Raw genomic sequence first — 24,716 nt, 5'->3', positions numbered from 1 at the left:
TCACCCAGCCCTGTTCATCACTTACACAAACAGCTGCTGCAGGGTACTTCTCAGAAATAATCAAGAGAGGGAGAGAGTGAATTTTCACTAGGCAATCTCTTTTTACCATGTGTTACCCACCCCCTGCCATTTGCTTATTTGCTTGCTTGATTTTAACCCAAAACCTAAAGATTCACAGGAATGATATTGAGCTTGGTGTTTGTCACAGGGACGCCTGGGTGGCTCAGTCAGTTAAGCATCTGACTTCGGCTCAAATCATGATCTCACAGTTTGTAGGTTCGAGCCCCACGTCCGGCTCTGTGCTGACAGCTGGCTCAGAGCCTGGAGCCTGTTTCAGATTCTGTGTCTCCTTCTCTCTCTGACCCTCCCCTGTTCATGCTGTCTCTCTCTCTCTCTCTCTCTCTCTCTCAGAAATAAATAAAAAAAAGAAAGAAAGAAAGAAATTGACATGAGGACCCAAAAGGGGATGGAGAAATGCTTGTGTCTTCTAGTGCATGCTAAGACCCTGATCTTTAGGTTCTGAGTTGTTTGGTTTTATTAGCTGCTAGATCCTAAGCACCTAAAACTTGCTATTAAACATTGAAAGAAATAAGAATATATAGATATTTACTCACAGATAAATTCTATCTTGTTGAGATTTAGAGCAAAATCTAAGAAGGTTTTTTGAGATGTGTGTCTGTTTATGTGTGTGTATAGCAACTAAAACAGGATTTTTTTAGTGTGATAAAATGTGAATAACAGAACTTTCCACCTTAACCATTTTTAGTGTCATTGAGTACGTTCAAACCATCCCTCATCCATCACACCCATCCATCTCTAGAATGTCTCCATCTTCCCAAAGGAAATCTCCATGACCATTAAATACTGTCTGTTTCCTAGCCCTCAGCCCCTAGCAACCATCATTCCACTTTCTGTTTGTACCGATTTGATTGCTCCAGGAATCTCATGACTGGAATCACATAATAGTTGTTCTTTTACGTCTGGCTATATTCTTTACTTTAGATAACTTATTGATCATTTTTCTTCTTATATGAGTAATACATATCTATTTTGGAAAAAGGTAGAAGACACATAAAAGCCAAGGGAGAAAGTAAATATTACTTGTAAGCTGCACTCAGATAACCACTAAAATCGTTCATACATCTTTCAGTCTCCTTTTCTTTCAGCTTATTACATGCAGGTAATGCATAGGAATATACATAGAGACAGACATATAATTTGTTACCTGCTTTTAGCAACATATCAGAAACATTCTCCCATGTTCCTAAACACTTCTATGTAACCATTTCAATGGCTGTACAATACTTTATTGGAGAGCTGTATCACAATTTAATGAACAAACTCCTTCCAGCTCTTGCGCAGTTTTGAAGTCCTGTTTGTCTGTGTGGCACTGTCTTCCCCATCTGAATCACCACACATCCTGAATGGTGTCTCCTAGGCATTAGAGATGGTGTCTGTTAAGCAAAACTACACATGAACAGGCACTTAAGTGATGAATACCATCAACAGCATCTTTTCTTTTTCCAGGTCAGCAGGGCTTTTCAGCTTGATCGACACCATGTGGCCTCCAGTGATGCTTCTGAAAGCAGCTGGCCATGGCCGAGGCTGTGAAGAGGTGAGCCAGCGTCCTCAGAGCCCCCCTGGTTGCCACCTGCACTGTCCAGGCACTAAGTCAGGCCCCAGCCACGGTCCACATCCCTGAGAAGCTGAGGCCCAGGGACTATGAGCACAGAGATTCAGACTCGTTCACCTCAGTCTAAAGTCCAGCTCTGGCTGCTTTCTTTGCTAGGTCACACCCCGTTCTTCTTGAGGTTAATTTATGACGATGTCTTAATACCACAACCATTGCATGCTGTTGCAACAGTCAGCGTCTTAGCCTCATACTAAACAAGCCACAGGGTATTTCCCCCTCCACCTCCCAGTTACGATTAGAACCAGCATTCAGTTACCAATTAGAGCGCAAACTCACCTAATGTCATAAATAAAATCCATGGTATTGGTACAACTACCAGGGCAGACACGGATTTCCCTTCCCCTGCTGCACCAGATTGTTTATGGTGCTTGCCCACAGGTAGTAAAACTGACTGATTAAAATCTGTCCTTCTCCTCCATCCTCAGTTTTATCCAGCAGACCAGCTGTGGCTGCTTTGGGCTGTAACTCCAAAAGCTGAAAACTGGGGACTATCTTGTTTGTGTGGTAGCTGACTTCCTAGCAGACTGCTAAGACTATAACTCTGTACTGTGCTAGACCAGGAAATAGTTGTCAACAATGCCCACTTTTTTTTTTTAAAAGGGAAGAAGTTTCTTTTTTTTTTAATGTTTATTGATTTTTTTGAGAGAGAAAGAGAGACAGAGACAGAACACAAGTGGAGGAAGGACAGAGAGAGAGGGAGACACATAATCCGAGGCAGGCTCTAGGCTCTGAGCTGTCAGCACAGAGCCCGACATGGATCTCAAATCCACAAACCACGAGATCATGGCCTGAACTGAAGTCAGACACTTAACTGACTGAGCCACCCAGGCACCCAAAGAGGAATAAGTTTCTAAATAGTATTTTCAAATATACTCTGAAAAATAGTTTGTTTTTGTTTTTTAAGCTTATTTATTTACTTAGAGAGACAGCAAGCTTGGGAGGGACAGAGAGAGGTAGAGAGAATGAATCCCAAGCAGGCTCCACAATACCATTGTGGAGCCCGATGCAGGGCTCGGACTCACGAACTGTGAGATCATGACCTGAGCCAAAATCTAGAGTTGGATGCTTAACCTACTGAGCTACCCAGATGCCCCTGAAGCACCTGAAGGTTTGTTTTTTTTTAAATCCGTAATAAATTCAAAAAGTATAAAAGTTCTTATGTTTGTTCCCAGAGGTAAACAACATAATCAATTTCTTATATAACCTTCCAAAAAGATAGAATGCATCTGTGAACAAATATGTATATATTAAAAAGTAGATTTTAATAGTATATTTGAATCTTTACCAGTACTCTCATGTTTACCTTTGCCTTCATTTTTTAAACAGGTAAAAACACACGTGCCTCTGCCTAGCTTCTGTTACATTCTCGCTGCTCATCCAAATGTGGGACAGATTGATATAATCGAAGAAGACCCCATTTCTAAGCTTTACCAACCTCCAGTTCCCCGCTTCTTAAGAGAAATTCTCCAGGTATCATCTGTGTTTCTAACAGGGTCTTTAATTACTTTTACTGTATTTGTGTGTTTTGTGTGATGTTCTAATCATTTTCAATGCCTTTCCAGACTGATGATCTCAGTACACGTTGCAGTTTCTATGCCAGGGTGATTTATCAAAGATCACAGGTAAACAATCCCTCTGTCTCACTTTCTGATAAGGTGTCATAAAGTTTATTAAAGGATAACCTCTCATAGAAGTTAATGGAGTGGTAAAATGGAATAAATCATTTCTTGTGCAGGTGCAGCCTACCGGCCAGTGGGTAAGTCCTGGACACAGCCCAGGTTGAGAGATTCTCAGCCCAGCACTGTGCGTTCCTGTTGGGCACACAGGCAGGTTGTAGAAAGGGGATACAGGGAGGAATCTCAGGACTGAGCTTGGCCCCGGCCAGAACTGTCCAACAGCTGAGCTAGCAGCAGGTGAGGGAAGCCCCATGGCCTCAGAAGGCGTTGGAAGTTCTGGGGGGATGCTTGTCTGCCACCTTGCCACTCAGCAAATCAGCACAGAGCAGACGAGGGAAAGAGATGGGTTGGTAAGCTGAACACAAGACATAAGTTCTACAAGAAAAATACCTCTGCTGGACCTTAACTCAGAGAGGAACATGCATGCAAATCTATCACCTGAGGAGTACAGACCATCCTGTTGTTCAATCCTCATTTTCCTTTTCTCAGTTCACTTTTTAATCATTTGACAGCAAATTGATACCCCTTATGAGAAATAAGAGAGTAACTGACATTAGTCATTCACAGTGCGTCCTGTGAGCCATCCCAGCATTTGGCTCAACAGCCAGGGCGACAGGCCTCAGTGAAGGTAATATCCAGGTACCTTATGTGTCTCTTCCCATCCAACCCTTAAGCAAACTGAAGGCTGACTGCAAACTCCCCACCCGCCGTCTGCAGGACACTCAGTATGTTGAGACATGCTTGGCATCTGGCACACTTCCTAGTATTCTAACACACATTCCAGGTCAGATGGCTGTGTCATCAGGCAGTGGTTCACTGTGCAGCTGCCCTCTACTCTGCCATTAGAATGCTGTCTTCACGGGCAATATACACATGTTGGTGCCCATAGAGCCTTACCTGCCTTCTGCCCCAGCTGACAGCAGGCGTGGAAAGTAACGAAAGCAGGAGTCAGATATACCATAGCTAAGTCTCATTGCTAGCCCCAACGGACAGAGAGAGACAGACTACAGGTCACTTGCCTCACTAGACGAAGGAGCCCTGCCAGAAGGGCCACGGTGTGGCGCAGCCAGCCCCCTGTACATCACCGTGATGGTTCACTTTAAGAATGGCACTAGGAGGGGCGCCTGGGTGGCTCCGTCGGTTAAGTGGCCGACTTTGGCTCAGGTCATGATCTTGCAGTTGATGGGTTGAAGCCCCGCATCAGGTTCTGTGCTGGCAGCTCAGAGCCTGGAGCCTGTTTCAGATGCTGTGTCTCCCTCTCTTTCTGCCCCTCTCCCGCTCATGCTTTGTCTCTCTCTGTCTCAAAAATAAATAAAAACTATTTAAAAAAAAAAAAAAGAATGGCACTAGGAGTCACTGCAAGAACCTGAGTTTTCAAAGAAAACTCAGATGTATTTCCATTATACAAATGGCCAAGTCATGCAAGTGAAAGATATTTAACTTATTTTTAAATGATTTTATCTTTAAGTAATCTCTATACCTAACTTGGGGCTTGAACTTACAACCCTGAGATCAAGAGTTGCATGTTCCACCCAACTAAGCCAGCCAGATGCCCCCATAACTTTTATTTTAAATAAAATTATTCTAACCTTTTAGATTAATAGTAATTATAGGTTCATAATAGACTACCAAGAAATATATAGTGTCCTCCTGTGCACTGTCCCCTGTACTAACATCTCATACCCAGAGTAGCCACCACACACCCAAACCAAGAAACTGACATCAGCCACTAATCCAGTGTCATCATTATAATTATGTCATTTCATGATCGTTACACAATGAAGCCACGCAATATATATCAGTGTTGTTTCCTAGGCCAGCTGCACAAAGTACCAAAAACTGGATCATTTAAAACAACAGAAATGTGTCATTTCACACTTCTAGAAGCTAAAAGTCTGAAACCAAGGAAGGTATCAGCAGGGCCATGCTCTCTGTGACAGCTCTGGAGAAAATCCTACCTTGCCTCTTCCACCTCTGGTGTTTGCCGGCAATCCTTAGCTTGTACACACATCACCCCAGGCACATGGCCATCTTTACCCTCTGTGTCTCCACATGTATTCCCTCTGTCCCTATCAGTGTCCAGATTTCCCTTGTGATAAGGACACCAGTCATATTGGATCAGGGCCTGCTGTAATGATTTCACTTAACTTGGTTAAGTTTATAAAGACTTTTATTTCCAAATTAGATCACATTCTGAGGTACTAGAGTTAGAACTTCAGTGGATCTGTTTGGAGGGATACAATTCAATTTGTAACAGCTCCTTTGGTAGCTATTTGGTTGGGATGTTTCTCTCCCCAGTTAATAAAATTCTCTAGAGATTCATCCAGAGAACTAATAATGTTGAACACCTTTCATGTGTTTATTTGCCATCTGTGTAACTTCTTTGGTGAAATGCCTATACATGACTTTGCCCATTTTCTGTTTGGATTCTTTGTTTACTGTTGAATTTTTATTTATTTTTTCAATATGGTATTTTCTTTTATATTTATTTTTTTTATATTTTAGTTAGATAACATACACTGCAATATTGGTTTCAGAAGTGGAATTCAGTGATTTATCACTTACATATAATACCCAGTGCTCCTCACAAGTGCCCTCCTTAATACCCATCACCCATCTAGCCCACTTCCTATCCAAATCTCTCCATCAACCCTCAGTTTGTTCTCTGTCATTAAGAGTCTCTTGTGGTATGTTTCCCCTTCTTCTCTTCCCATCCCCCCTTCCCATATGTTCATCTGTTTTGTTTCTTAAATTCCACGTATTATTGCTGAATTTTTAAAGTTCTTTATATAGTCTTTACACAAAGCCTTTGTCAGATATGTGATCTGCAAATATTTCTCAGGGTCTATAATCTGTCTTTTCATCCTTTCAACAGGGGCTTTGCAGAGCAGAGTTTTTCATTTTTGTATGGTCAAATGTATTAACTTTCCCTCTTATGGATCATGCCTTTGTCATAAAGTCTAAGATAAGTCAAGTCTCTTTGCCTAGTCATAGGTCCCGAAGTTCATCTTTTTTTTTTTTAATGTTTATTTATTTTTGAGAGACAGAGCGTGCACGCGCGCGTGCACGCGCGCACGCGCACACACACACACACACACGCACACACACACGTGAATGGGGGAGGGGCAGAAAGAGAGGGAGAAAGAGAATCCCAAGCAGGCTCTGCACTGTTAGCACAGATCCCAGCATGGGGGGGATCTCACAAACTGTGAGATCATGACCTGAGCCCAAATCAAGAGTCGGATGTTCAATCGATTGAGCCATTCCGGTGCCCCAAAAATTTATCTTTTTATGTTCTTTTTGAGAAGATTTATAATTTTACATTTGAGTCCGTGCTGCATTTTTGAGCTGGTTTTTGAATAAAGTGAATAGTNCCCTAAAGATGTCCAGTTTTCCAGCATTATTTGTTGGTAGGCTGTCCTTCCTCCATTGAATTGCTGTTGCAACTTTGTCAAAAATTAATGGACATTTTTGTGTGGAAGACATCCTTTTTTTTAAGGACGCTTTCATGCCCCATGTGGAACCCAACACAGGGCTTGAACTCACAATTGTGAGATAAAGACCTGAGCTGAGATCGAGAGTCAAACACTTAACTGACTGAGCTACCCAGGTGCCCCAGAAGAGATCCATTTTTAATAAAATTTTAGCAGTAAGATTGGTAGTACAGCTTTGAATTAATTGGTTATTTGTATCTTTTTTTATAGAGGATATAATTTGTTACTGATTTTATTCATAACCCCAATAGTAAAGATACATTGACAGTTAATTTCAAAGGAAATTAGACCATTTTGGCCCATCAAGAAATTGAAAAAGAAACAGTAAGCTAAATTCAGGGTATTTACGAAGCATCTCTAAAATCTTTGAAGACTGTCAGAAGAACCCCCAACTGTAGATAATCTTATAGAAATCTTTGCCCTTCCTGAGATATCTACCATTTTTTAAAATGTGATTTTGCTAGTTGTTCCCCTAAAATCATTTATAACTCCATGGTCCAATACAGGTTCATGCATTGCACTTAGTTGTCATGTTTCTTTCTTCTTCAAATGGAACATTTCTACATTTTTGCTTATTTTTTATGACCTTGACATTTTTGAAGAATAGAGATTACTTACTTGGAATGTCTCTCCATTTGGATTTAACTAAATTAAGGCTATGTATTTTTCTCAGCCATACCACATAAAAATACTGTCTTCATATCAGGAGGCACACAGTTGATTTGTCCCAGTTTTATAACATTTTATCAATTGATTATGATGGTGTTTTCTAAAATGCTCAAAATCACTCATCATCAGGGAAATACAAATCAGAACTACAATGAGATACCACCTCACACCTGTCAAAATGGGTAAAGTTCACAACACAGGAAATAACAGGTGTTGGGAGGATGTGGAGAAAGGGGAGCCCTTCTGCACTGTTGGTAGGAGTGCAAACTGGATTAGCCACCCTGGAGAACAGTGTGAAGGCTCCTTAGAAAGTTAAAAATAGAACTACCCTACAATCCAGCAATTGCACTACTAGGTATTACCCAAAGGATAAAAAAATTCGAATTTGAAGGGGCACGTGCACCCCAATGTTTATAGCAGCATTATCAACAATAGCCAAATTAGGAAAATAGCCCAATGTCCATTGACTAACAAATGGGTAAAGAAGAGGTGAGATAGGTATATATATTATGGAATATTACTCAGTCATGAAAAAGAAATCTTGCCATTTGCAAAGACATAGAGGGAGCTAGTGAGTACTATGCTAATTGAATCAGTCAGAGAAAGACAAAGACCATATAATTTCCCTTATATATGAAATTTGAGAAACAAAACAAATGAGCAAAGGGGGAAAAAAGAGAGGCAAATCAGAAAACAGACTCTTAACTGTAGAGAACAAACAGGGTTGCTAGAGGGAAGGTAGTCAGGGAATAGGCTGGATGGATGATGGATATTAAAGAGGGCACTTTGATGAGCACTGAGTGTTGTATATAAGTAATGAATCACTAAATTCTACACCTGAAACTAATAGTACACTATATGTTAAATAGCTGGAACTTTTGGGGGAAAAAGATGGTGTTTTCTAGTTTACTCTAATGAGTATCTGATACATGTAAGTTAATAACTATGTAACAAACATTGTAGGAAGATATATTGAGACTATATAAACATCCTATTTTTATCAAACTTTTACTCACTCATTTTAATATCGATATGATTGTTGGCCTGAATTATTACTCTGATAGTGGTCGAATGGTAGATTTCTAATTCTAGTATACCCTCTATATTTATTAGTTACATTCAGCTATACTTAGGAGCTTTTTATTTCATTGATTTATTTATGTATTTACTTACTTATTTCAGTATGGACCCATGGATTCCATTTTTTTCAATGGGTTATAATCTTACTGTTGTTTATTTGCATGTTCAAGTTTACCAGATTCAGGCTGGTTCCTGTACACTTTGGACGTGTTCCTGTCATTCTTCTAAGTACTTGCTTACTGTCTGACACAATAAGATGTATCAGACTCATCTTGTGCTTTCTCTGCTCTGGAAACAGCCATCTCTTCAAGGATCCCTGGTTGATTTTAATGGAAAATAGCACTTGGAAGCAAAGGTCTGGGTACTAGATGGGCCCATTGCCACTAGGATGTTATTGCCTCTAGGCCCTCTCAGTGGACAGAGCAAGGAAGTATATGTGTGTAAACCCAGGCACACATACACATAAATCCATATTTCTTTCCGTCTCTCCATCTATATCCAAAAATCTTAATTTACACCAGTATCTCCAGTAGATCATTACCACAGAATTCACTCTAGGTTTCCCCATTTCCATATTTGTAACTCCCTTATCCAATAGTGAGAAACCTGGCTCTCATTTTCCTCAATATAATCTACCCTAATTTTCTATGTGTAATCAGCCTTTCAACCATGTGAGCTCCCCATTGACCCAAACCCACAGCTCTGACCATGCAAGTCACTTTCACTGCCCAGTCCTGTCAACCAGCCAAATGGAATCCTCAGCCTGACCATGCCATCAGTCACCAGCTGAACCTCAAGCCAGCCAGGTTGTCATGGTCCAGCCCTACTGACTACAAGGGTCTTCCTAGGCAAATCCTTGGCCCCAGTGGATCTACTAAATCCTAAATCCTGACCAGGGTAAAGGATAGAATACTATTACAATGAATTTTAAAAGGCATTACAACTTTTGCAGATAAAAGAAAATTATAGGGTGCCTAGGTGACTCAGTTAGTTAAGCATCTGACTCTTGATTTTGGCTCAGTTCTCGCAGTTGGTGAGTTCGAGCCCCATATCGGGCTCTGTGCTGACAATGCAGAGTCTGCTTGGGATTCTCTCTCTCCCCCCACCCCTTTCTGCCCTCCAGCACATGCTTGCTCGCTCTCTCTCTCTCTCTCTCTCAAAAATACGTAAACTTAAAAAAAAAGAAAATTATTATTATTAGCTCAGATTGTTTGCTAGCAACCAAGACACACAGACTCTACTATACATTTGAAAGAATAAGAGAAAAATAAAAATTGTTGCAGATACAACAAATATTTTATACCTGTTATACACCACAACCCTATCCAAAGTCTGAGGGCAATAATAATTATTCCTGTCTCAGTCAGTTTGAGCTGCTATGGATTAAACAACAACAGTTTATTCTCACAGATCTGGAATATGGAAGTCTGAGTTCAAACTGCCAACATGGTCAGGTTCTCAGTGAGGGACCTCCTCTTGGTTTACAAAACGGTATCTTCTTGCATCCTCACAATGTGGAAAGCAGGAAAGAAGACAAACTGTCTCATGTCTTAGAAGGACACTAATTCAGGGGTGCCTGGGTGGCTCAATCAGTTAAGCATCTGACTTTGGCTCCGGTCATGATCTCAAGGTTTGTTGAGTTTGAGTCCCACCCCACATGAGGCTCTGTGCTGACAGCTCAGAGCCTGAAGCCTGCTTTGGATTCTGTGTCTCCATCTCTCTCTACGCCTCTCCCACCTGGGCTCTGTCTGTCTCTTTCTCTCAAAAATAAATAAATGTAAAAAAAACTTTTTTTTTTAAAGAAGGACACTAATTCCACCATGAGGGTGACACCCTTGTGACCTAATTACCTCCTGAATACCCCACCTACCATTACGATCACATTGGAGGTTAGGAATTCAACATGAATTGGGGATATGGGGGTGGATATAAACATCAGTTTATAACAATCTCTGATTCTTAGGAAGTGTACATCTAACAGGACAGAAGAATGTGTAAGGACTAAATACTTACTACAATGTGGTAATTAACATTCTAGGTATGGGAACATGAGATCTGGAGAAAAAGAGTAATGGAATCTCCCTGAGTAGGTCAAGGATAAGTACATTAGTGCCACGGAAGGGCAGATTGTATCCCAACAAAGGAGCCCTTTAAACAAGTACAGGTTTGGGGTTCCCAGGGCTCAGCCATGTCAATCAGGTCGGATTGTTTGCTAGTGACCAAGACACACAGACTCTTGTATATTTGAAAATATTTGTTGGAATGATATCTAAAATACTGTTAGTAATAATCATCTAACATCATGGCTTTTAAAAGTTTTGGATATTAGGGGTACCTGGGTGGCTCAGTTGGTTTAGTGTTTGACTTCAGCTCAGGTCATGGTCTCAGGGTTCGTGAGTTCGAGCCCCACATCAGATTTGCTGCTGTCAGCCAGTCAGCTCAGAGCCCACTTAAGATCCTCTGTCCCCTTTCTCTCTGCCCGTCCCTTGCTTATGCTCTCTCTCTCAAAATATAAATAAAAAAACATTAAAAAAAATGTTTAAGTCTTGGATGTTAGAATAGCTATTGAAGTTAATGACTTAACTGTGTTTGAATTATAGCTGAACAATTTGCTTCTTCTACAGCAAAGAGAGATTTGGCTGATGGTGACTGATGTCACCCTGCAGATGCAGGATGAGAATAACGCTGGCCTCCCCAAAACTGTACCAGTCTGTGTGGCCCCCTCCTGTGTGCTGAGCCAGGAAGTCCTGGAAGCACTCACTCAGGCTGCCCCTCACAGCTTCCTCTTCAGGGACACTCTCCGAGCCCAGGGTATGCTTTTTTTCTTCACAGTTTTGACCCAGCAGCTACTGATAGACACCATAAAATGGCATCATGGTTTGTAAATTCCTCTGACTTAATCTGGAACTGCATCCCCTTCGTGAAGCCAACTGAAGACGTGGTGTGTGGAGTGGAAGAGGCCCATAGTACCAGCCTGGGACTTTCACTGACCCCTGTCATGGCCACCTGGACAGAACTAGAACCCTTGCAGTGCTGACACCCTCTGTGGAAGATGCCATTGGTCACTCAAAGATCATCTCTTGTGGCACACCTTACAGGTGCAAAAGCTACCTGAAGCCATTGCCTGAGACATCACTTTGTAAAACAAACAAAATGCTGGAACAGTGTAACTTCATGCTTAGATCAGTTAACTCTTTTTTTCCAGGAATCAAGTTAAAATCCTGCCCTAATTACATTTTTTTAATTTTGTTGAGGTATAATTTGCATACCACAAAACTCACCTTTCCAAATTGAATTTGAATCTAGTATTTGTGTGCTTTCCCAGCTTAGCACACTGGTGGCTTTAGGACTTCCTTTCTGCACAGTGCACATGTCATTGGACACAAGGGAGGGGCCGCAAAACTGCCCTCTGCCCACACAACCTGTAGGAGGCTGGCAAAGGGCACTGTCCTTACTGGGAGAGAACTCACTTTTTTCTTCCATGCTTCACTAATCTGAAATGTCTCTGTTGGCAGGTCAGATTGTTTGTGTTGAACGAAGTGTCCTTTTGCTTCAAAAGCCCCCTTTGGGTGTGGCCTCCAGTGCACCCTCCTGTGAACTGACCAGCCCTGTGAAGCTCAGTGAACTGGATTCTGTCACTCAGGTCAACTCCATTTGCAGCGTTCAAGGTGGGTAGTCAAGTCAGGACTTGTGGAAATAGAAATGGTATTTATATATTTTTAAATATCACACTTCATATTCGTTTACTCATGTATTCAACAAGCATTTATTGTTTTCTGACATGTTCCAGACTTTGGATACATAAGGAACAAAATCAGAAGAGGTTCTTGCCTCTTAGACTTAAAGTCTATATAGAAAGAAATCAATCAGCTATGCACACAATCAGATTGGTAACGGCAGTGTTCTGAGTGCTCAGAGTACTGATCACTGGGACCTCCCGTTGTTAGGGAAGTCTCTGTAGTTCCCCAAGGCCAGGAGCCTTGTGCTGCGATCTGAAGGATAGGAAGTAGCTAATTAGGTGAGGGAGTAGAGGCAGGAAGAGTATCTGAAGGGGAAAAAACCAGGACACATAAAGGCTGCTGACAGGGCAGTGTCAGGGAGCACCAGAGTCTGGGAGTGGGCGGGAAAGATATCTGATGAAGGCAGTGACTGGAGACCCGGCGGAGAGGAGAACCACTGCCCCAGTGGGTGGCCCTGGCATGCTCTCTCATTGACAGAGAGGAGGGTGCTCCAGTTTTTATCTCTGCAGAGCAGAGTGGAAGGGCCAGGGCCTTGGGTAATAGTCAGTGGGAGGGCAAGCACCAGTCCCACAACGTGAGGTAAGGGAAGAGGTGAAGTAAATATGGAAGTGGGTTTAGTTGGGGGAAACTGACAGGTTGGGTAGTGAATTCAGTACAGAGGGAGCAAGGCATAGATGAGGGTGAGAATGTACCTGAGGACCTCTGAGATGCTAGTTTAGGCCACACGGTGATGGGAGAGCTGTTTAAGCAAAGAGGACATGGTAGAAGAAGCCAGCTCTGAGAGCACAATTTTAGCTACATCTTGATGAGTTTAGATGTCTTGATACATCTGAAAAGACGTTTCAGTAGCTGGTTGGATATATGAGTTTGGGGCTCAGCATAACATTAATATTCTCCTTTTTAACTTTTTGAATTTTTTAGTGGAAAAAGTAGTGCATGTCCAGTGGAACTAGTGAAAGGTGAATAAAGAGAAAGTATTTTCTACCATGCACTGAACATGTTGCACTCTGTACACACAGGAACACGCATATGTGCCCCCTTCCGAGGGAATGTGTGTGACTGCAGAACTCTGTAAAACATACCATCCTGGCCCTTGCTTTCCTCACTTAGTACTCTAGCAGGGATGTCCACCCAGATGGGTGGGTAAAGATCTAACTCAAGATATTCATGGTTGCATAATATTCTCTTCTATGAATAAACTGTCCACTGACAGACATCAGACATGTTTCTCTGTCTTGTGTGGTTGTAAATAAGGCTGAAATAAACATCCTTTACATCAATCCCTACTGATTTCTTTGCAGGAAGATTTCAGGGTCTTAGAGTTCATGTATTTTTTTTAAAACAACTTAATTGAGATATAACCTACATCACTAGAATTCATTCATTTAAAATGGTTTAGTATATTCACAGATGTGCAACTGTTACTACAATCTATTTTAAAACCTTGTTAGGGCACCTGACTGGCTCAATCAGTAGGGCATGTGACTCCTGATATCAAGGTTGTGAGTTTGAGACCCATGTTGGGTTTAGTGATTTTTAACAAAACAAACAAACAAACAAAAACACTGTCATCATTCCAGAATAAGCCTTATGCCCATTGTCAGTGCCATTATGTGTTCCCACGCTATCCATTGCCCCTGGTCTTAGGAGAGCACTGATCTACTTTCTGTCTTTGTAGATTTGCTTTTTCTGGATACTTCACGTACAGAGTCATACATTATATGGTCTTTCCTGATTGGCTTCTTTCATTTGGCATAATGTCTTCAAAGTTGCCCATGATGTACCATGTATCAGTGCTTCATTTTTGTTGATGACTGAATACTTCCTTGTATGGATGCCCCACATCTTGTTTTATCCACTCATTAGTTAATGGACATTGGGTCATTTCCACTTTCTGGCTATTGTAAGTAGTGCTGCTATGAATATTTATGGACAGGTGTTTTGTTTGAACAACCTGTTTTCAAATTTTGGGTATGTATCTAGGAATGGAATTTCTGAGTCATATGGGAAACGCTGTACTTAGCCTTTTTGACAAAAAAGTGTTTTCCAAAGTGGCCACACTATTGGTTTGTGTATCCTTAATATTAAAAGATACTAAGTTAATTTCCAAAAAATATACAGAAATTCACATTTCCAAAAGGCTTTCTAAAAGGGCCTGTTTCCCTCTGCCTCGCCCACCATAAGATTCCTGAATCTTTCTATAATTTTTATAAACAGCAAAAAATCTGATTCCGTTGTTGCTTTAATTCACATTCTCCTGCCTGCTTGTGAGATTGAGCACTCAATTCATTGTGTTGAGTCCATTTGGATTACTCTTCTTGCATTTTCTTTTAGTGTTAGGATCAAAAGATAACTAAAGTTGTAATTTTAAGTGAGAAAGGAAAGCAGTATAGCCTAGTAGTTCCAAAGAAAGCAGACTCCAATAAGTCATCTGTCATCTGCATCTTCCATCTTGTCATCTAACAGGGGGCTCATAGAATCCACCTTAAAGCATTGTTGAAGATTAAATAAGATCATGCACATGAGGCTGTGGGGGCTTGGAGTACTCACAGCCTAGTGGAGAAGGACGACATCTCAGTGCTTTCACTGACCCTGACGAGGAGGGCTGGATGACAGCAAGAGCCAATGAGGCAGTGGGTGGGTGGCCTTGGGACCATTAGGATTGGTCAGGCAGAGTTGGTGAAGACCTTCCAGACAGATGAGGCCATATAGAAAACCTGTGGAGATGCCAACGGCAACTGTAAAAGCTTCAGATGCTGGAGGAGGTAGGACCCTTTGGGATGGAGTTGGTTCCGTCTCTTTCCCAGTCATGTTAACTCAGGAGGTTGTGTGATCAATTTGTTGTCTTAAATGGAGCAGTTCTGTCAGCACCATAGATAGACAGTGGTGCAAAGCCATGACTGGTTGCTGGCAGGTGGTTTGGAAGCATGTCGGTAAGGCAGGGCTGGGAGTCTGCAGAGGCTGAGGGGCTGTTGGGGCATCTGAGAGCTGGCTCTGCTGGGCCCCTGGGCACACAGGCTTCGAGGACAGTCACCCTGCAGTTGTGTGCCCTGGAGCAGACGTGTTGCACATTTGTCCTCATCACTGTGCCCACGGCGTGATAGGCTTGCACATCTCCTCCACCTCCAGAGGCCTGCCTTCCACCTTCATTCTCTGCAGTGCTTGCTCCTATCCTCCTCCCACTCCTCACCTCTCTCAGAGCCCAGGGACTCAGAGGAGAGAGCAGGGTGTGGGAGTGGCATTTTCTGCCCCACACTGGAGGGGAACCGCCAGGCACCCACACTCCCTGAGCTGTACAGGACCCTGTTGTTATGAGACCATAAGAATTGCCACCACCTGTAGCACCGTTTCAGCTAGAACTCTGGTATATAAGTGAATGGAAGTGGTACCAGAGGGGTTCCTTGCTCTGTTCCTGATATTAAGGGGAAAGCATCTACTTTGTCAACCAGCTGTAGGGGTTCTGTTTATTTTTCTTTCTGCTAAAGATAGAATCTCTTTTTTCCATACTTTGAAAGACAAACTATTAACTCTTTTGTGCTTCTTTTACTCTACTCTTCCTTTCCACGTTCCTACAGTTGTTTCTGTACTTTATAGTATTAAGATTGATGGTATTCAGTTCTATAACCATAATAAGGCCTTGAACATTCTGTCTATAGAACAATTTTCTTTTTTTTTAAAGCTTGATTTTCAAAGATGAAAATCAATAAATGGCATTTTTACTATTATGATTATATAAATGTTTTTCACCAAATAGGAAAAACTGTACTGTACTTCTATTTCCTTTCTTATGTGATTTCTCATGGAATTGTTTTGTTTATTTTTAATTTTTTAATTTACATCCAAGTTAGTTAGCACATGGTGCAACAATGATTTCAGGAGTAGATTCCTTAATGCCCCTTACCCATTTAGCCCATCCCCCACCACAACCCCTCCAACAACCCTCTGTTTGTTCTCTATATTTAAGAGTCTCCTATGTTTTATACTCCTCCCTGTTTTTATATTATTTTTCCTTCCCTTCCCTTATGTTCATCTGTTTTGTATCTTAAATTCCTCATATGAGTGAAGTCATATATTTGTCTTTCTCTCACTGAGTAATTTCACTTAGCATAATACCCTCTAGTTCCATCCATGTGGTTACAAATGTAAGATTTCATTCTTTTTGATAGCCAAGTAATACTCCATTGTGTGTATGTGTATATATATACATTTTGTGTATGTGTATATATATATACACACACACACATATACACTACATCTTCTTTATCATTTCATCTGTTGATGGACATTGGGGCTCTTTCCATACTTTGGCTATTGTCAATAGCACTGCTATAAACATTAGGGTGCATGTGCCCTTTCGAAACAGCACACCTGTATCCCTAGGATAAATACCTAGTAGTGTAATTGCTGCATCATAAGATAGTTCTATTTTTAATTTTTTCAGAAACCTCCATACTCTTTTCCAGAGTGGCTGCACTAGTTTGCATTCCCACCAGCAGCACAAAAGACATCCTTGCCAACATCTGTTGTTGCCTGAGTTGTTAATGTTAGCCATTCTGACAGGTGTGAGGTGGTATCTCAGTGTGGTTTTGATTTGTATTTTTCTGTGATGATGAGTGATGTTGAGCATTTTTTCATGTGTCAGTTGACCATCTGGATGTCTTCTTTAGAGAAGTGTCTATTCATGTCTTTTGCCCATTTCTTCACTGGCTTATTTGTTTTTGAGTGTTGAGTTTGGTAAATTCTTTATAGATTTTGGATACTAACCCTTTATCTTATATGTCATTTGCAAATATCTTCTCCCATTCCATTGGTTGCCTTTTAGTTTTGCTGATTGTTTCCTTCACTGTGCAGAAGTTTTTTATGTTGATGAGGTCCCAATAGTTCATATTTCCTTTTGTTTCACTTGCCTCTGGAAATGTGTTGGTAAGAAACTGCTGCAGCCAAGATCAAAGTGGTTTTTGCCTTATAGGGTTTTAATGGCTTCCTGTCTTGCATTTAGGTCTTTCATCCATTTTGAGTTATTTTTGTGTATGGTGTAAGAAAGTGGTCCAGGTTCATTTTTCTACATGTCGCTGTCCAGTTTTCCCAGCACCATTTGCTGAAGAGACTGCCTCTGTTCCATTGGATATTCTTTCCTGCTTTGTGAAAGATTAGTTGGCTATATGTTTGTGGGTCCATTTCTGGGTTCTCTATTCTATTCCATTGATCTGAGTGTCTGTTTTTATGCCAGTGCTGTATCATCTTGATGATTACAGCTTTGTAATACAGATTGAAGTTCAGGATTGTAATGCCTCCAGCTTTGTTTTTGTTTTTGTTTTTCAAGATTGCTGTAGCTATTTGGAGCCTTTTCTTGTTCCATACAAATTTCAGGATTGTTTGTTCTAGCTCTGTGAAGAATGTTGGTGTTATTGTGATAGGGATTGCCTCATAGAGTTTTATATTGACTTTAATTTTCCTTACGTTGCCTTCACCCACACCTTTTTTCCCCCCAAATCTCCAAAAATGATGACAAATCATTGGAGTTATCCTTTTCCTTTATAATTTCCCTCCTAGAGTTTTCTCTCCATCTAAGCCAATCTTGACTAGTTGTTCTGCTCTCAACTACTGTCCTAGGACTCCCTCGCATTAATCATCTAGGTTTGATTCACTATTTCCTACATATGACTTCTTTGTTGGTTTATTCTACCTATAGGTTTTTGTAGATGTTCTTTACCAAGTAAGGAAGCTCTTCTTTATTCCTGGATTGCTAAGAGTTTTTATCATGACTGGCTGTTGGATATTGTCAAGTTATTTTTCTACATCTACTGATATGACCATATGATTTTTCTTTAGTCCATTAATATGATAGATTACATTAATTGACTTTTTGAAATATTGAACCAGTCTTGTATACCTGGAATAAATCCCACTTTTGGTCATGATATATATTTTTTATACAGTTAGATTAGATTTGCCAGCATGTTGTTAAGGACTTTGCATCTATGTTCATGAGAGATGTTATTCTGTACCTATTCTTCATATAATGTCTTTATCTGGTTTTATATTAGGGTAATGCTGTACTCATAGAATGAGTTTAGGAAATACTCCTTCTGCTTCTGTTTTCTGAAGAGATTGTAGAGGATTGGTATAATTTCTTCCTTAAAAGTTTGGNACTTCCAGCACTATGTTAAACAACAGTGGTGAGAGTGGACCTCCCTGTCGTGTTCCTGGTTTCAGGGGGAAAGCTCTCAGTTTTACCCAGTTGAGGATGGTGTTAGCTGAGAGCTTTTCATAGATGGCTTTTATGATGTTTCAGTAAGTTCCTTATATCCCGCGTTTCTCTAGGGTCTTTATTAAGAAGGGATGCTGTATTTTGTCAAATGCATTTTCTGCTTCTATCAACAAGATCATATCGTTTTTATCTTTTCTTTTGTTGATGTGATGTATCACATTGATTGATTTGTGAATATAATAATAAGTCCATTTTCATTCATGATTTTGTCTATTTGAGTACTCTCTCTTTTCTTTTTGAGAAGCCTGACTAGAGGTTTGTCAATTTTGTTTATTTATTCAAAAAGCCAACTCTTTGTTTCATTGATCTTTTCAACTCTCTGGTTCCTCTATTGTTTATTTTTGCCCTGGTTTTTATTATTCTCTTCTCCTCCTGGGTTTGGGGTGCTCTTGTTGCTCTCTCTGTAGTTCCTTTAGGTGCACTGTTAGATTTTGCACTTGAGCTTTTTCTAATTTCTTGAAATAGGCCTGGAGTGCAATGTACTTTCCTCTTAGGACTGCCTTTGCCGCATCCAATAGAGTCTGGATTGTTTTATTTTCGTTTTCATTTGTTTCCACATATTTTTAAATTATTTCTCTAATTGCCCAATTGGCCCATTCATTCTTCAGTAGGGTTTTCTTTCACCCCCATGTTTTTGGAGGTTTTCCTGACTTCTTTTCAAGTTTCGTAGCATTGTGATCTGAAAGTGTGCATGGTATGATCTCAATTCATTTATATTTATTGAGGGCTGCTTTATGTCCCAGTATGTGATCTATCTTGGAGAATGTGCCATGCGCGCTTGAGAAGAAAATGAATTCCATGGCCTCAGGATGTAGAGTTCTAAATATATCTGTCAGATCCATCTGGTCCAATGTGTCACTCAAGTCCATTGTTTCTTTAGTGATTCTCTATCTAGTTGATCTATCCATTGCTGTAAGTGGAGTATTAAAGTCCCCTGCTATTAGCACATTCTTATCCATAAGATTGTTTCTATTTGTGATTAATTGTTGTATATATTTAGGTGCTCCCATATTCGGTGCATAGACATTTATAATTGTCAGCTCTTCCTGATGGATAGACCCTGTAATTATTATATAATGCCCTTCTTCATCCCTTGTTACTGTCTTTACTTTAAAGTCCTGTTTGTCTGATATCGGTATAGCTACTCCAGCTTTCTTTTGACTTCCAGTGGCATGATAGATATTTCCCTATCCCCTTCCTCTCAATCTGAAGGTGTCCTCCAGTCTAAAATGAGTCTCTTGTAGATAGCAAATAGAAGGATTTTGGTTTTTTATCCATGCTTACCCTGTGTCTTTTGATTGGGGCATTAAGCCCATTTACGTTCAGTGTTATTATTGAAAAATATGGGTTTAGAGTCATCGTGTCCTTTGTGGGATTCATGCTTGTGGTGGTGGTTCTGGTATCTTGCGTTCCTTGCAACATTTCCCTCATAAAGTCCCCATCAGGATTTCTTGTAGGGCTGGTTTAGTGGTGTCATATTCTTTCAATTTTTGTTTATTAACAAAGAGATAAGAGAGANTAATTATTATATAATGCCCTTCTTCATCCCTTGTTACTGTCTTTACTTTAAAGTCCTGTTTGTCTGATATCGGTATAGCTACTCCAGCTTTCTTTTGACTTCCAGTGGCATGATAGATATTTCCCTATCCCCTTCCTCTCAATCTGAAGGTGTCCTCCAGTCTAAAATGAGTCTCTTGTAGATAGCAAATAGAAGGATTTTGGTTTTTTATCCATGCTTACCCTGTGTCTTTTGATTGGGGCATTAAGCCCATTTACGTTCAGTGTTATTATTGAAAAATATGGGTTTAGAGTCATCGTGTCCTTTGTGGGATTCATGCTTGTGGTGGTGGTTCTGGTATCTTGCGTTCCTTGCAACATTTCCCTCATAAAGTCCCCATCAGGATTTCTTGTAGGGCTGGTTTAGTGGTGTCATATTCTTTCAATTTTTGTTTATTAACAAAGAGATAAGAGAGACTTTTATCTCTCCTTCTATTCTGAATGACAGGTTTGCTGGATAGAGGATTCTTGGCTGCATATTTTTTCTGTTCATCACATTGAAGATCTCCTGCCATTCCTTTCTGGCCTGCCAAGTTTCAGTAGATAGGTCTGTCACCACTCTGATAGGTTTCCCTTTGTATGTTAGGGCCCTTTTCTCCTTAGGAGAAATTCTCAGAATTTCTTTCAGAATTCTCTCTTTGTCCTTATATTTTGCCAGTTTCTCTATGATATGTCATGCAGAAAACTGATTCATGTTACATCTGAAGGAAGTTCTCTGTGCCTCTTGGATTTCAATGTCTGTTTCCTTCCCCAGATTGGAGGAGTTCTCTGCTATAATTTGTTCAAGGACTCCTTCAGCGCCTTTCCCTCTCTCTTCCTCTTCTGGAATTCCTATGATACGGATATTATTCCGTTTGATCGTATCGCTGAGCTCTCAAACTCTCCTTTCGTGTTCCTGGATCATTTTATCTCTCTTTTTCTCAGCTTCCTCTTTTTCTATAATTGTGTCTTATAAATCACTTAATCTCCTTTGTGCTTCCTCAGTCCGTGCATTGGACGCTTCCATTTTATTTTGCATCTCATTTATAGCATTTTTTAATTCATCACTTCTATTTTTAAGCTCCAGAGTGTTTGTAGCAATAGTTTCTCTGTTGTCTTCTATGCCTTTTTCAAGTTCAGCAATTAATTTTATGACTGTTGTTCTAAATTCTTGTTCAGTTATTTTGCTTATATCTGTTTTGAGCAGTTCTTTAGTTGTCAATTTTCCTGGAATTTCTTTGGAGGAGAGCTCTTTTGTTTCATCATTTTGGTTAGCTTTCTATCTCTTGTTAGTTTTAAAAGCTTGTTATGCACTCTGCACCTGCAAGTGCTGCTGTACCAAAGAAGGCTTTTTGACTGCCCAGGGCCTGTCAGTTCAGAAAGTGTTCTTTGAATGGTGTCTCTTGGTCTCTCTCGTTGAGACTTTGGTTATTTTATTTTCCTACTCCTAGTGGTATTTGGGACTCTCCACCATGTGTACTTTGGCTTGTTTCTTGAGGTAGCCCAGGGGGTGAAAAAAACAGACAAGACAAACCCACAGGGAACAAAGGCACACAAACGCACAGACAAATCCAACAAACACACAAGCCGAAAGGGAAAACGAAAAAGAAAAAAAGGAAGGGACACATACAAAAAAAAAAAAAAGAAGGAGGGAAGACAAATAACAAAAATAAAAATACATAAAAAAGAAAAAAGAAGAAAAAAGAAAAAGCCCAGTAGACAAAGGACAGTCTAAAGCATAGAACCAGAATTTCCAGCTACAAATAAAGAGCCGGGTGTATGCTGTGCTGGTGGAAGAGCATATACAAAGAGAGAAATGACAGGGCAGGGAGGAAGCGAAATTAGAAATGACTAAGAGGCTTAATTCAGAGAGAGAAAGAGGAGTAATATGTTTGGAGAGGAGGTGAAATAAATGACGATAATGCTACTCAGAGAAACTATATAGTCTGATTACCCCAGAGAGAGAGAGAGATAAAAAGGTAGAGGTGGAGGTGTAGAATTTACATCTAGAGAATGGATTAAATGTGACTGTTTAAGCAAGCCAGTGACCAGAATTAATCAGGGCATTGCTTCCATGTTGGTCTTGTCCCAGCTCCAGTAAAAAAAAGAAAAAGAAAAAGAAAAGGGCAGCTCTAGAGCGGGGATGGACATGGTTTAGTCCAGTGCGTCCCACGGGGGTCCTGCCTTGGTGGTTGTGGGGAGAAAAGTGGCGACGCCCCAGTCCCTTCTTGAACCAAGCATTGCAACTCACTCTTTTGGGTGGGATCTCTGTGTGCCAGGGGCGTAGCCAAGGTGAGTCGTGCTCTATATCCCAAGCCAGGCCTCGTTTCCAGATCTTAGTCCTTGGGCCCCATTGATATTGCCTGAAATAAAAACTTGCAGGCGAGTCCCTCAGAGCAGTTTCAAGCCTCTTGCCTCCCCCTGGAGGTCCAGCTAAGCCAGAAGGACAACAGCACAGTTTCAGGCACCACTCACATCCCCTCCAGGTGGAGCTGGCAAGCGAGGAGCAGTTTCACCCGGGGTCACCTGAGATGAGTGTGTCTGCCTAGGGTCAGCTGGACAGCAGGAAACTGGATCCCTCTGTGTCCTGAGTGGAGGTTTTTCTCTTCTCCAGCGACAGGGACAGTGCCTTGAGCAGTTTCAGCCACTCTTTTTTTTCCCCCTAGACTCACCATGGCTCCCCACAAAGGGGAATCCCCCCCTTCCCTCTGTGTCTCCGGTCCCAGTTCAATTTTATCTTCCCCAGTTCACACTCTTGCTGTAAGGTTTTCTCAGCAGACTCTGTCTCCTTTTCCTTCCAAACTCCTGGATTCTGTAAGGGTTCCTATGGCTTCAGGCCTTCTCCATGTGAGAGATGCAGGCGAGTGAAATGTACGGAGCTCCCTACTTCTCCGCCATCTTGCCTCCTCCTGATCTCTATACTTTAAAATGGGTTTCATTCCCCACTTTGTGGTCTGTCTTGATGGATATTCCATGTGAGCTTGAGAAGAATGTTTATTCTGCTGGCATTGGATCGAGTATTCTATAAATGTCAATTAGACCCAATTGATTGATGATGCTGTTCAATTCAACTATGCCTTTGTGATTTTCTGCCTTTGGATCTTTCAGTCGCTGATAGAAGGGTATTGAAGTCTCAAAGAATAATTAATAAAATACAATAGTGGGTTTCTTTATCTTACCTTGAAGTTTTTTCAGTTTGCTTCCCATATTTTCACAGTCTGTTGTTAGGCACATATACATTAAGAATTGTTATATTGGGATGCCTGGGTGGCTCAATCAGTTAAGCAGCCGACTTTGGCTCAAGTCACGATCTTGCGGTCCATGAGTTTGAGCCCTGCATCGGGCTCTGTGCTGACAGCTCAGAGCTTGGATCCTGCTTTGGACTCTGTGTCTCCTTTCTCTGCCCCTTCCCTGCTCACGCTCTGTCTCTCTGTCTCTCAAAAATAAATAAACATTTAAAAAATTTTAAGAAAGGAATTGTTATATCTTCTTGGCAAATTGACCCCTTTGTCATTATTTAATATCATTTCTGTCTTCTCTCTAATAGTTTTCCTGGCTCTGAATTCTACTCTGTCTGAGATTAATATAACTCTTTTAACTTATTAGTGTTAGCAGGATATATCTTTTTTCTAGAACTTTACTTTAATCTCTGTGTGCCTTTATAGTTGAAGGAAACAACAGAGTTAGCTCTTGGTTTTTGTCCATTCTGACAGTCTCCTCTAATTTGTGTATTTAGACCATTCACATATAAAGTGAATATTTATATAATTGGATTAGTACCTAATATGTTTATAATTGTTTTCTATTCATTGCACTTGTCTTCCACCTTTCTGCCTTTTCTCCTTTTATTTTTTTATTTTTTATTTTTTTAATGTTAGAGTGCGAGCTGGGGAGAGGGGCAGAGAGAGAGAGAGAGGAAATCTTAAGCAGGCTTCAACTCAGTGGGAAGCCCAATGTGGGGCTAAACATAGTGGCTCAGTCCCATGACCCTGGGATCATGACCTGAACCAAAATTAAGCTGCCCCATGAACTGAGCCAACTCAGGCACCCGTCTTTTCTCATTTTAATTGAACATTTCATGATTCCATTTTCTCCTCTCAGCATATTGATTATGCTTTTTTTAAACATTCTTTTCTTTAATATTTATTTATTTATTTTGAGAGGGGGGGGCGGGCATAGGGGCAGAGGGATAGGAGAGAGAGAATCCCAAGCAGGCTCTGAGCACAGTGCAGAGGGGTTGATCTCACAGATCTCAAGTTATCGCCTGAGCTGAAATCAAGAGTTGGATGCTTGACCAACTGAGCCACCCAAATGGTTGCTTTTTTTTTCTTTTAACATTCTTTAGTGATTGCCCTAGATATTGCAATATACATTTATAACCAATCAAGTCCACTTTCAAAACACTATCCTGCTTCAAGGGTAGTACAGGTATCTTGTAAGGACATTCTCAGTTCCTTCCTCCCATTCCTTAGAACATTGCTGACATTCACTTATCCATAAGGTATAATCACTGAATACATTGTTATTATTACTTAAACTATTGTATTTTACATTAAT

General features: G+C 40.7%; 1 protein-coding gene across 3 annotated transcripts in view; it reads left to right on the top strand.

Moving 5' to 3' along the window:
• Positions 1-24,716, top strand: part of SPIDR (scaffold protein involved in DNA repair) — a 469,654-nt gene that overhangs the window by 431,462 nt on the left and 13,476 nt on the right. For all 3 annotated transcript variants that reach the window (XM_077768515.1, XM_077768516.1, XM_077768517.1), the window contains 5 exons: positions 1,528-1,615; positions 3,020-3,163; positions 3,256-3,315; positions 11,237-11,423; positions 12,128-12,280. In XM_077768515.1, the coding sequence (XP_077624641.1) occupies positions 1,528-1,615; positions 3,020-3,163; positions 3,256-3,315; positions 11,237-11,423; positions 12,128-12,280 (632 nt within the window). The remainder of the gene's footprint in view (positions 1-1,527; positions 1,616-3,019; positions 3,164-3,255; positions 3,316-11,236; positions 11,424-12,127; positions 12,281-24,716) is intronic.

Source organism: Crocuta crocuta, unplaced genomic scaffold, assembly GCF_008692635.1.
Source record: "Crocuta crocuta isolate KB4526 unplaced genomic scaffold, BGI_CrCroc_1.0 scaffold381, whole genome shotgun sequence".
In the NCBI taxonomy this organism is placed as follows: Eukaryota; Metazoa; Chordata; class Mammalia; order Carnivora; family Hyaenidae; genus Crocuta; species Crocuta crocuta.
The sequence above is the reverse complement of the archived record's forward strand: the minus strand, read 5'-3'. Positions and strand labels throughout refer to the sequence as shown.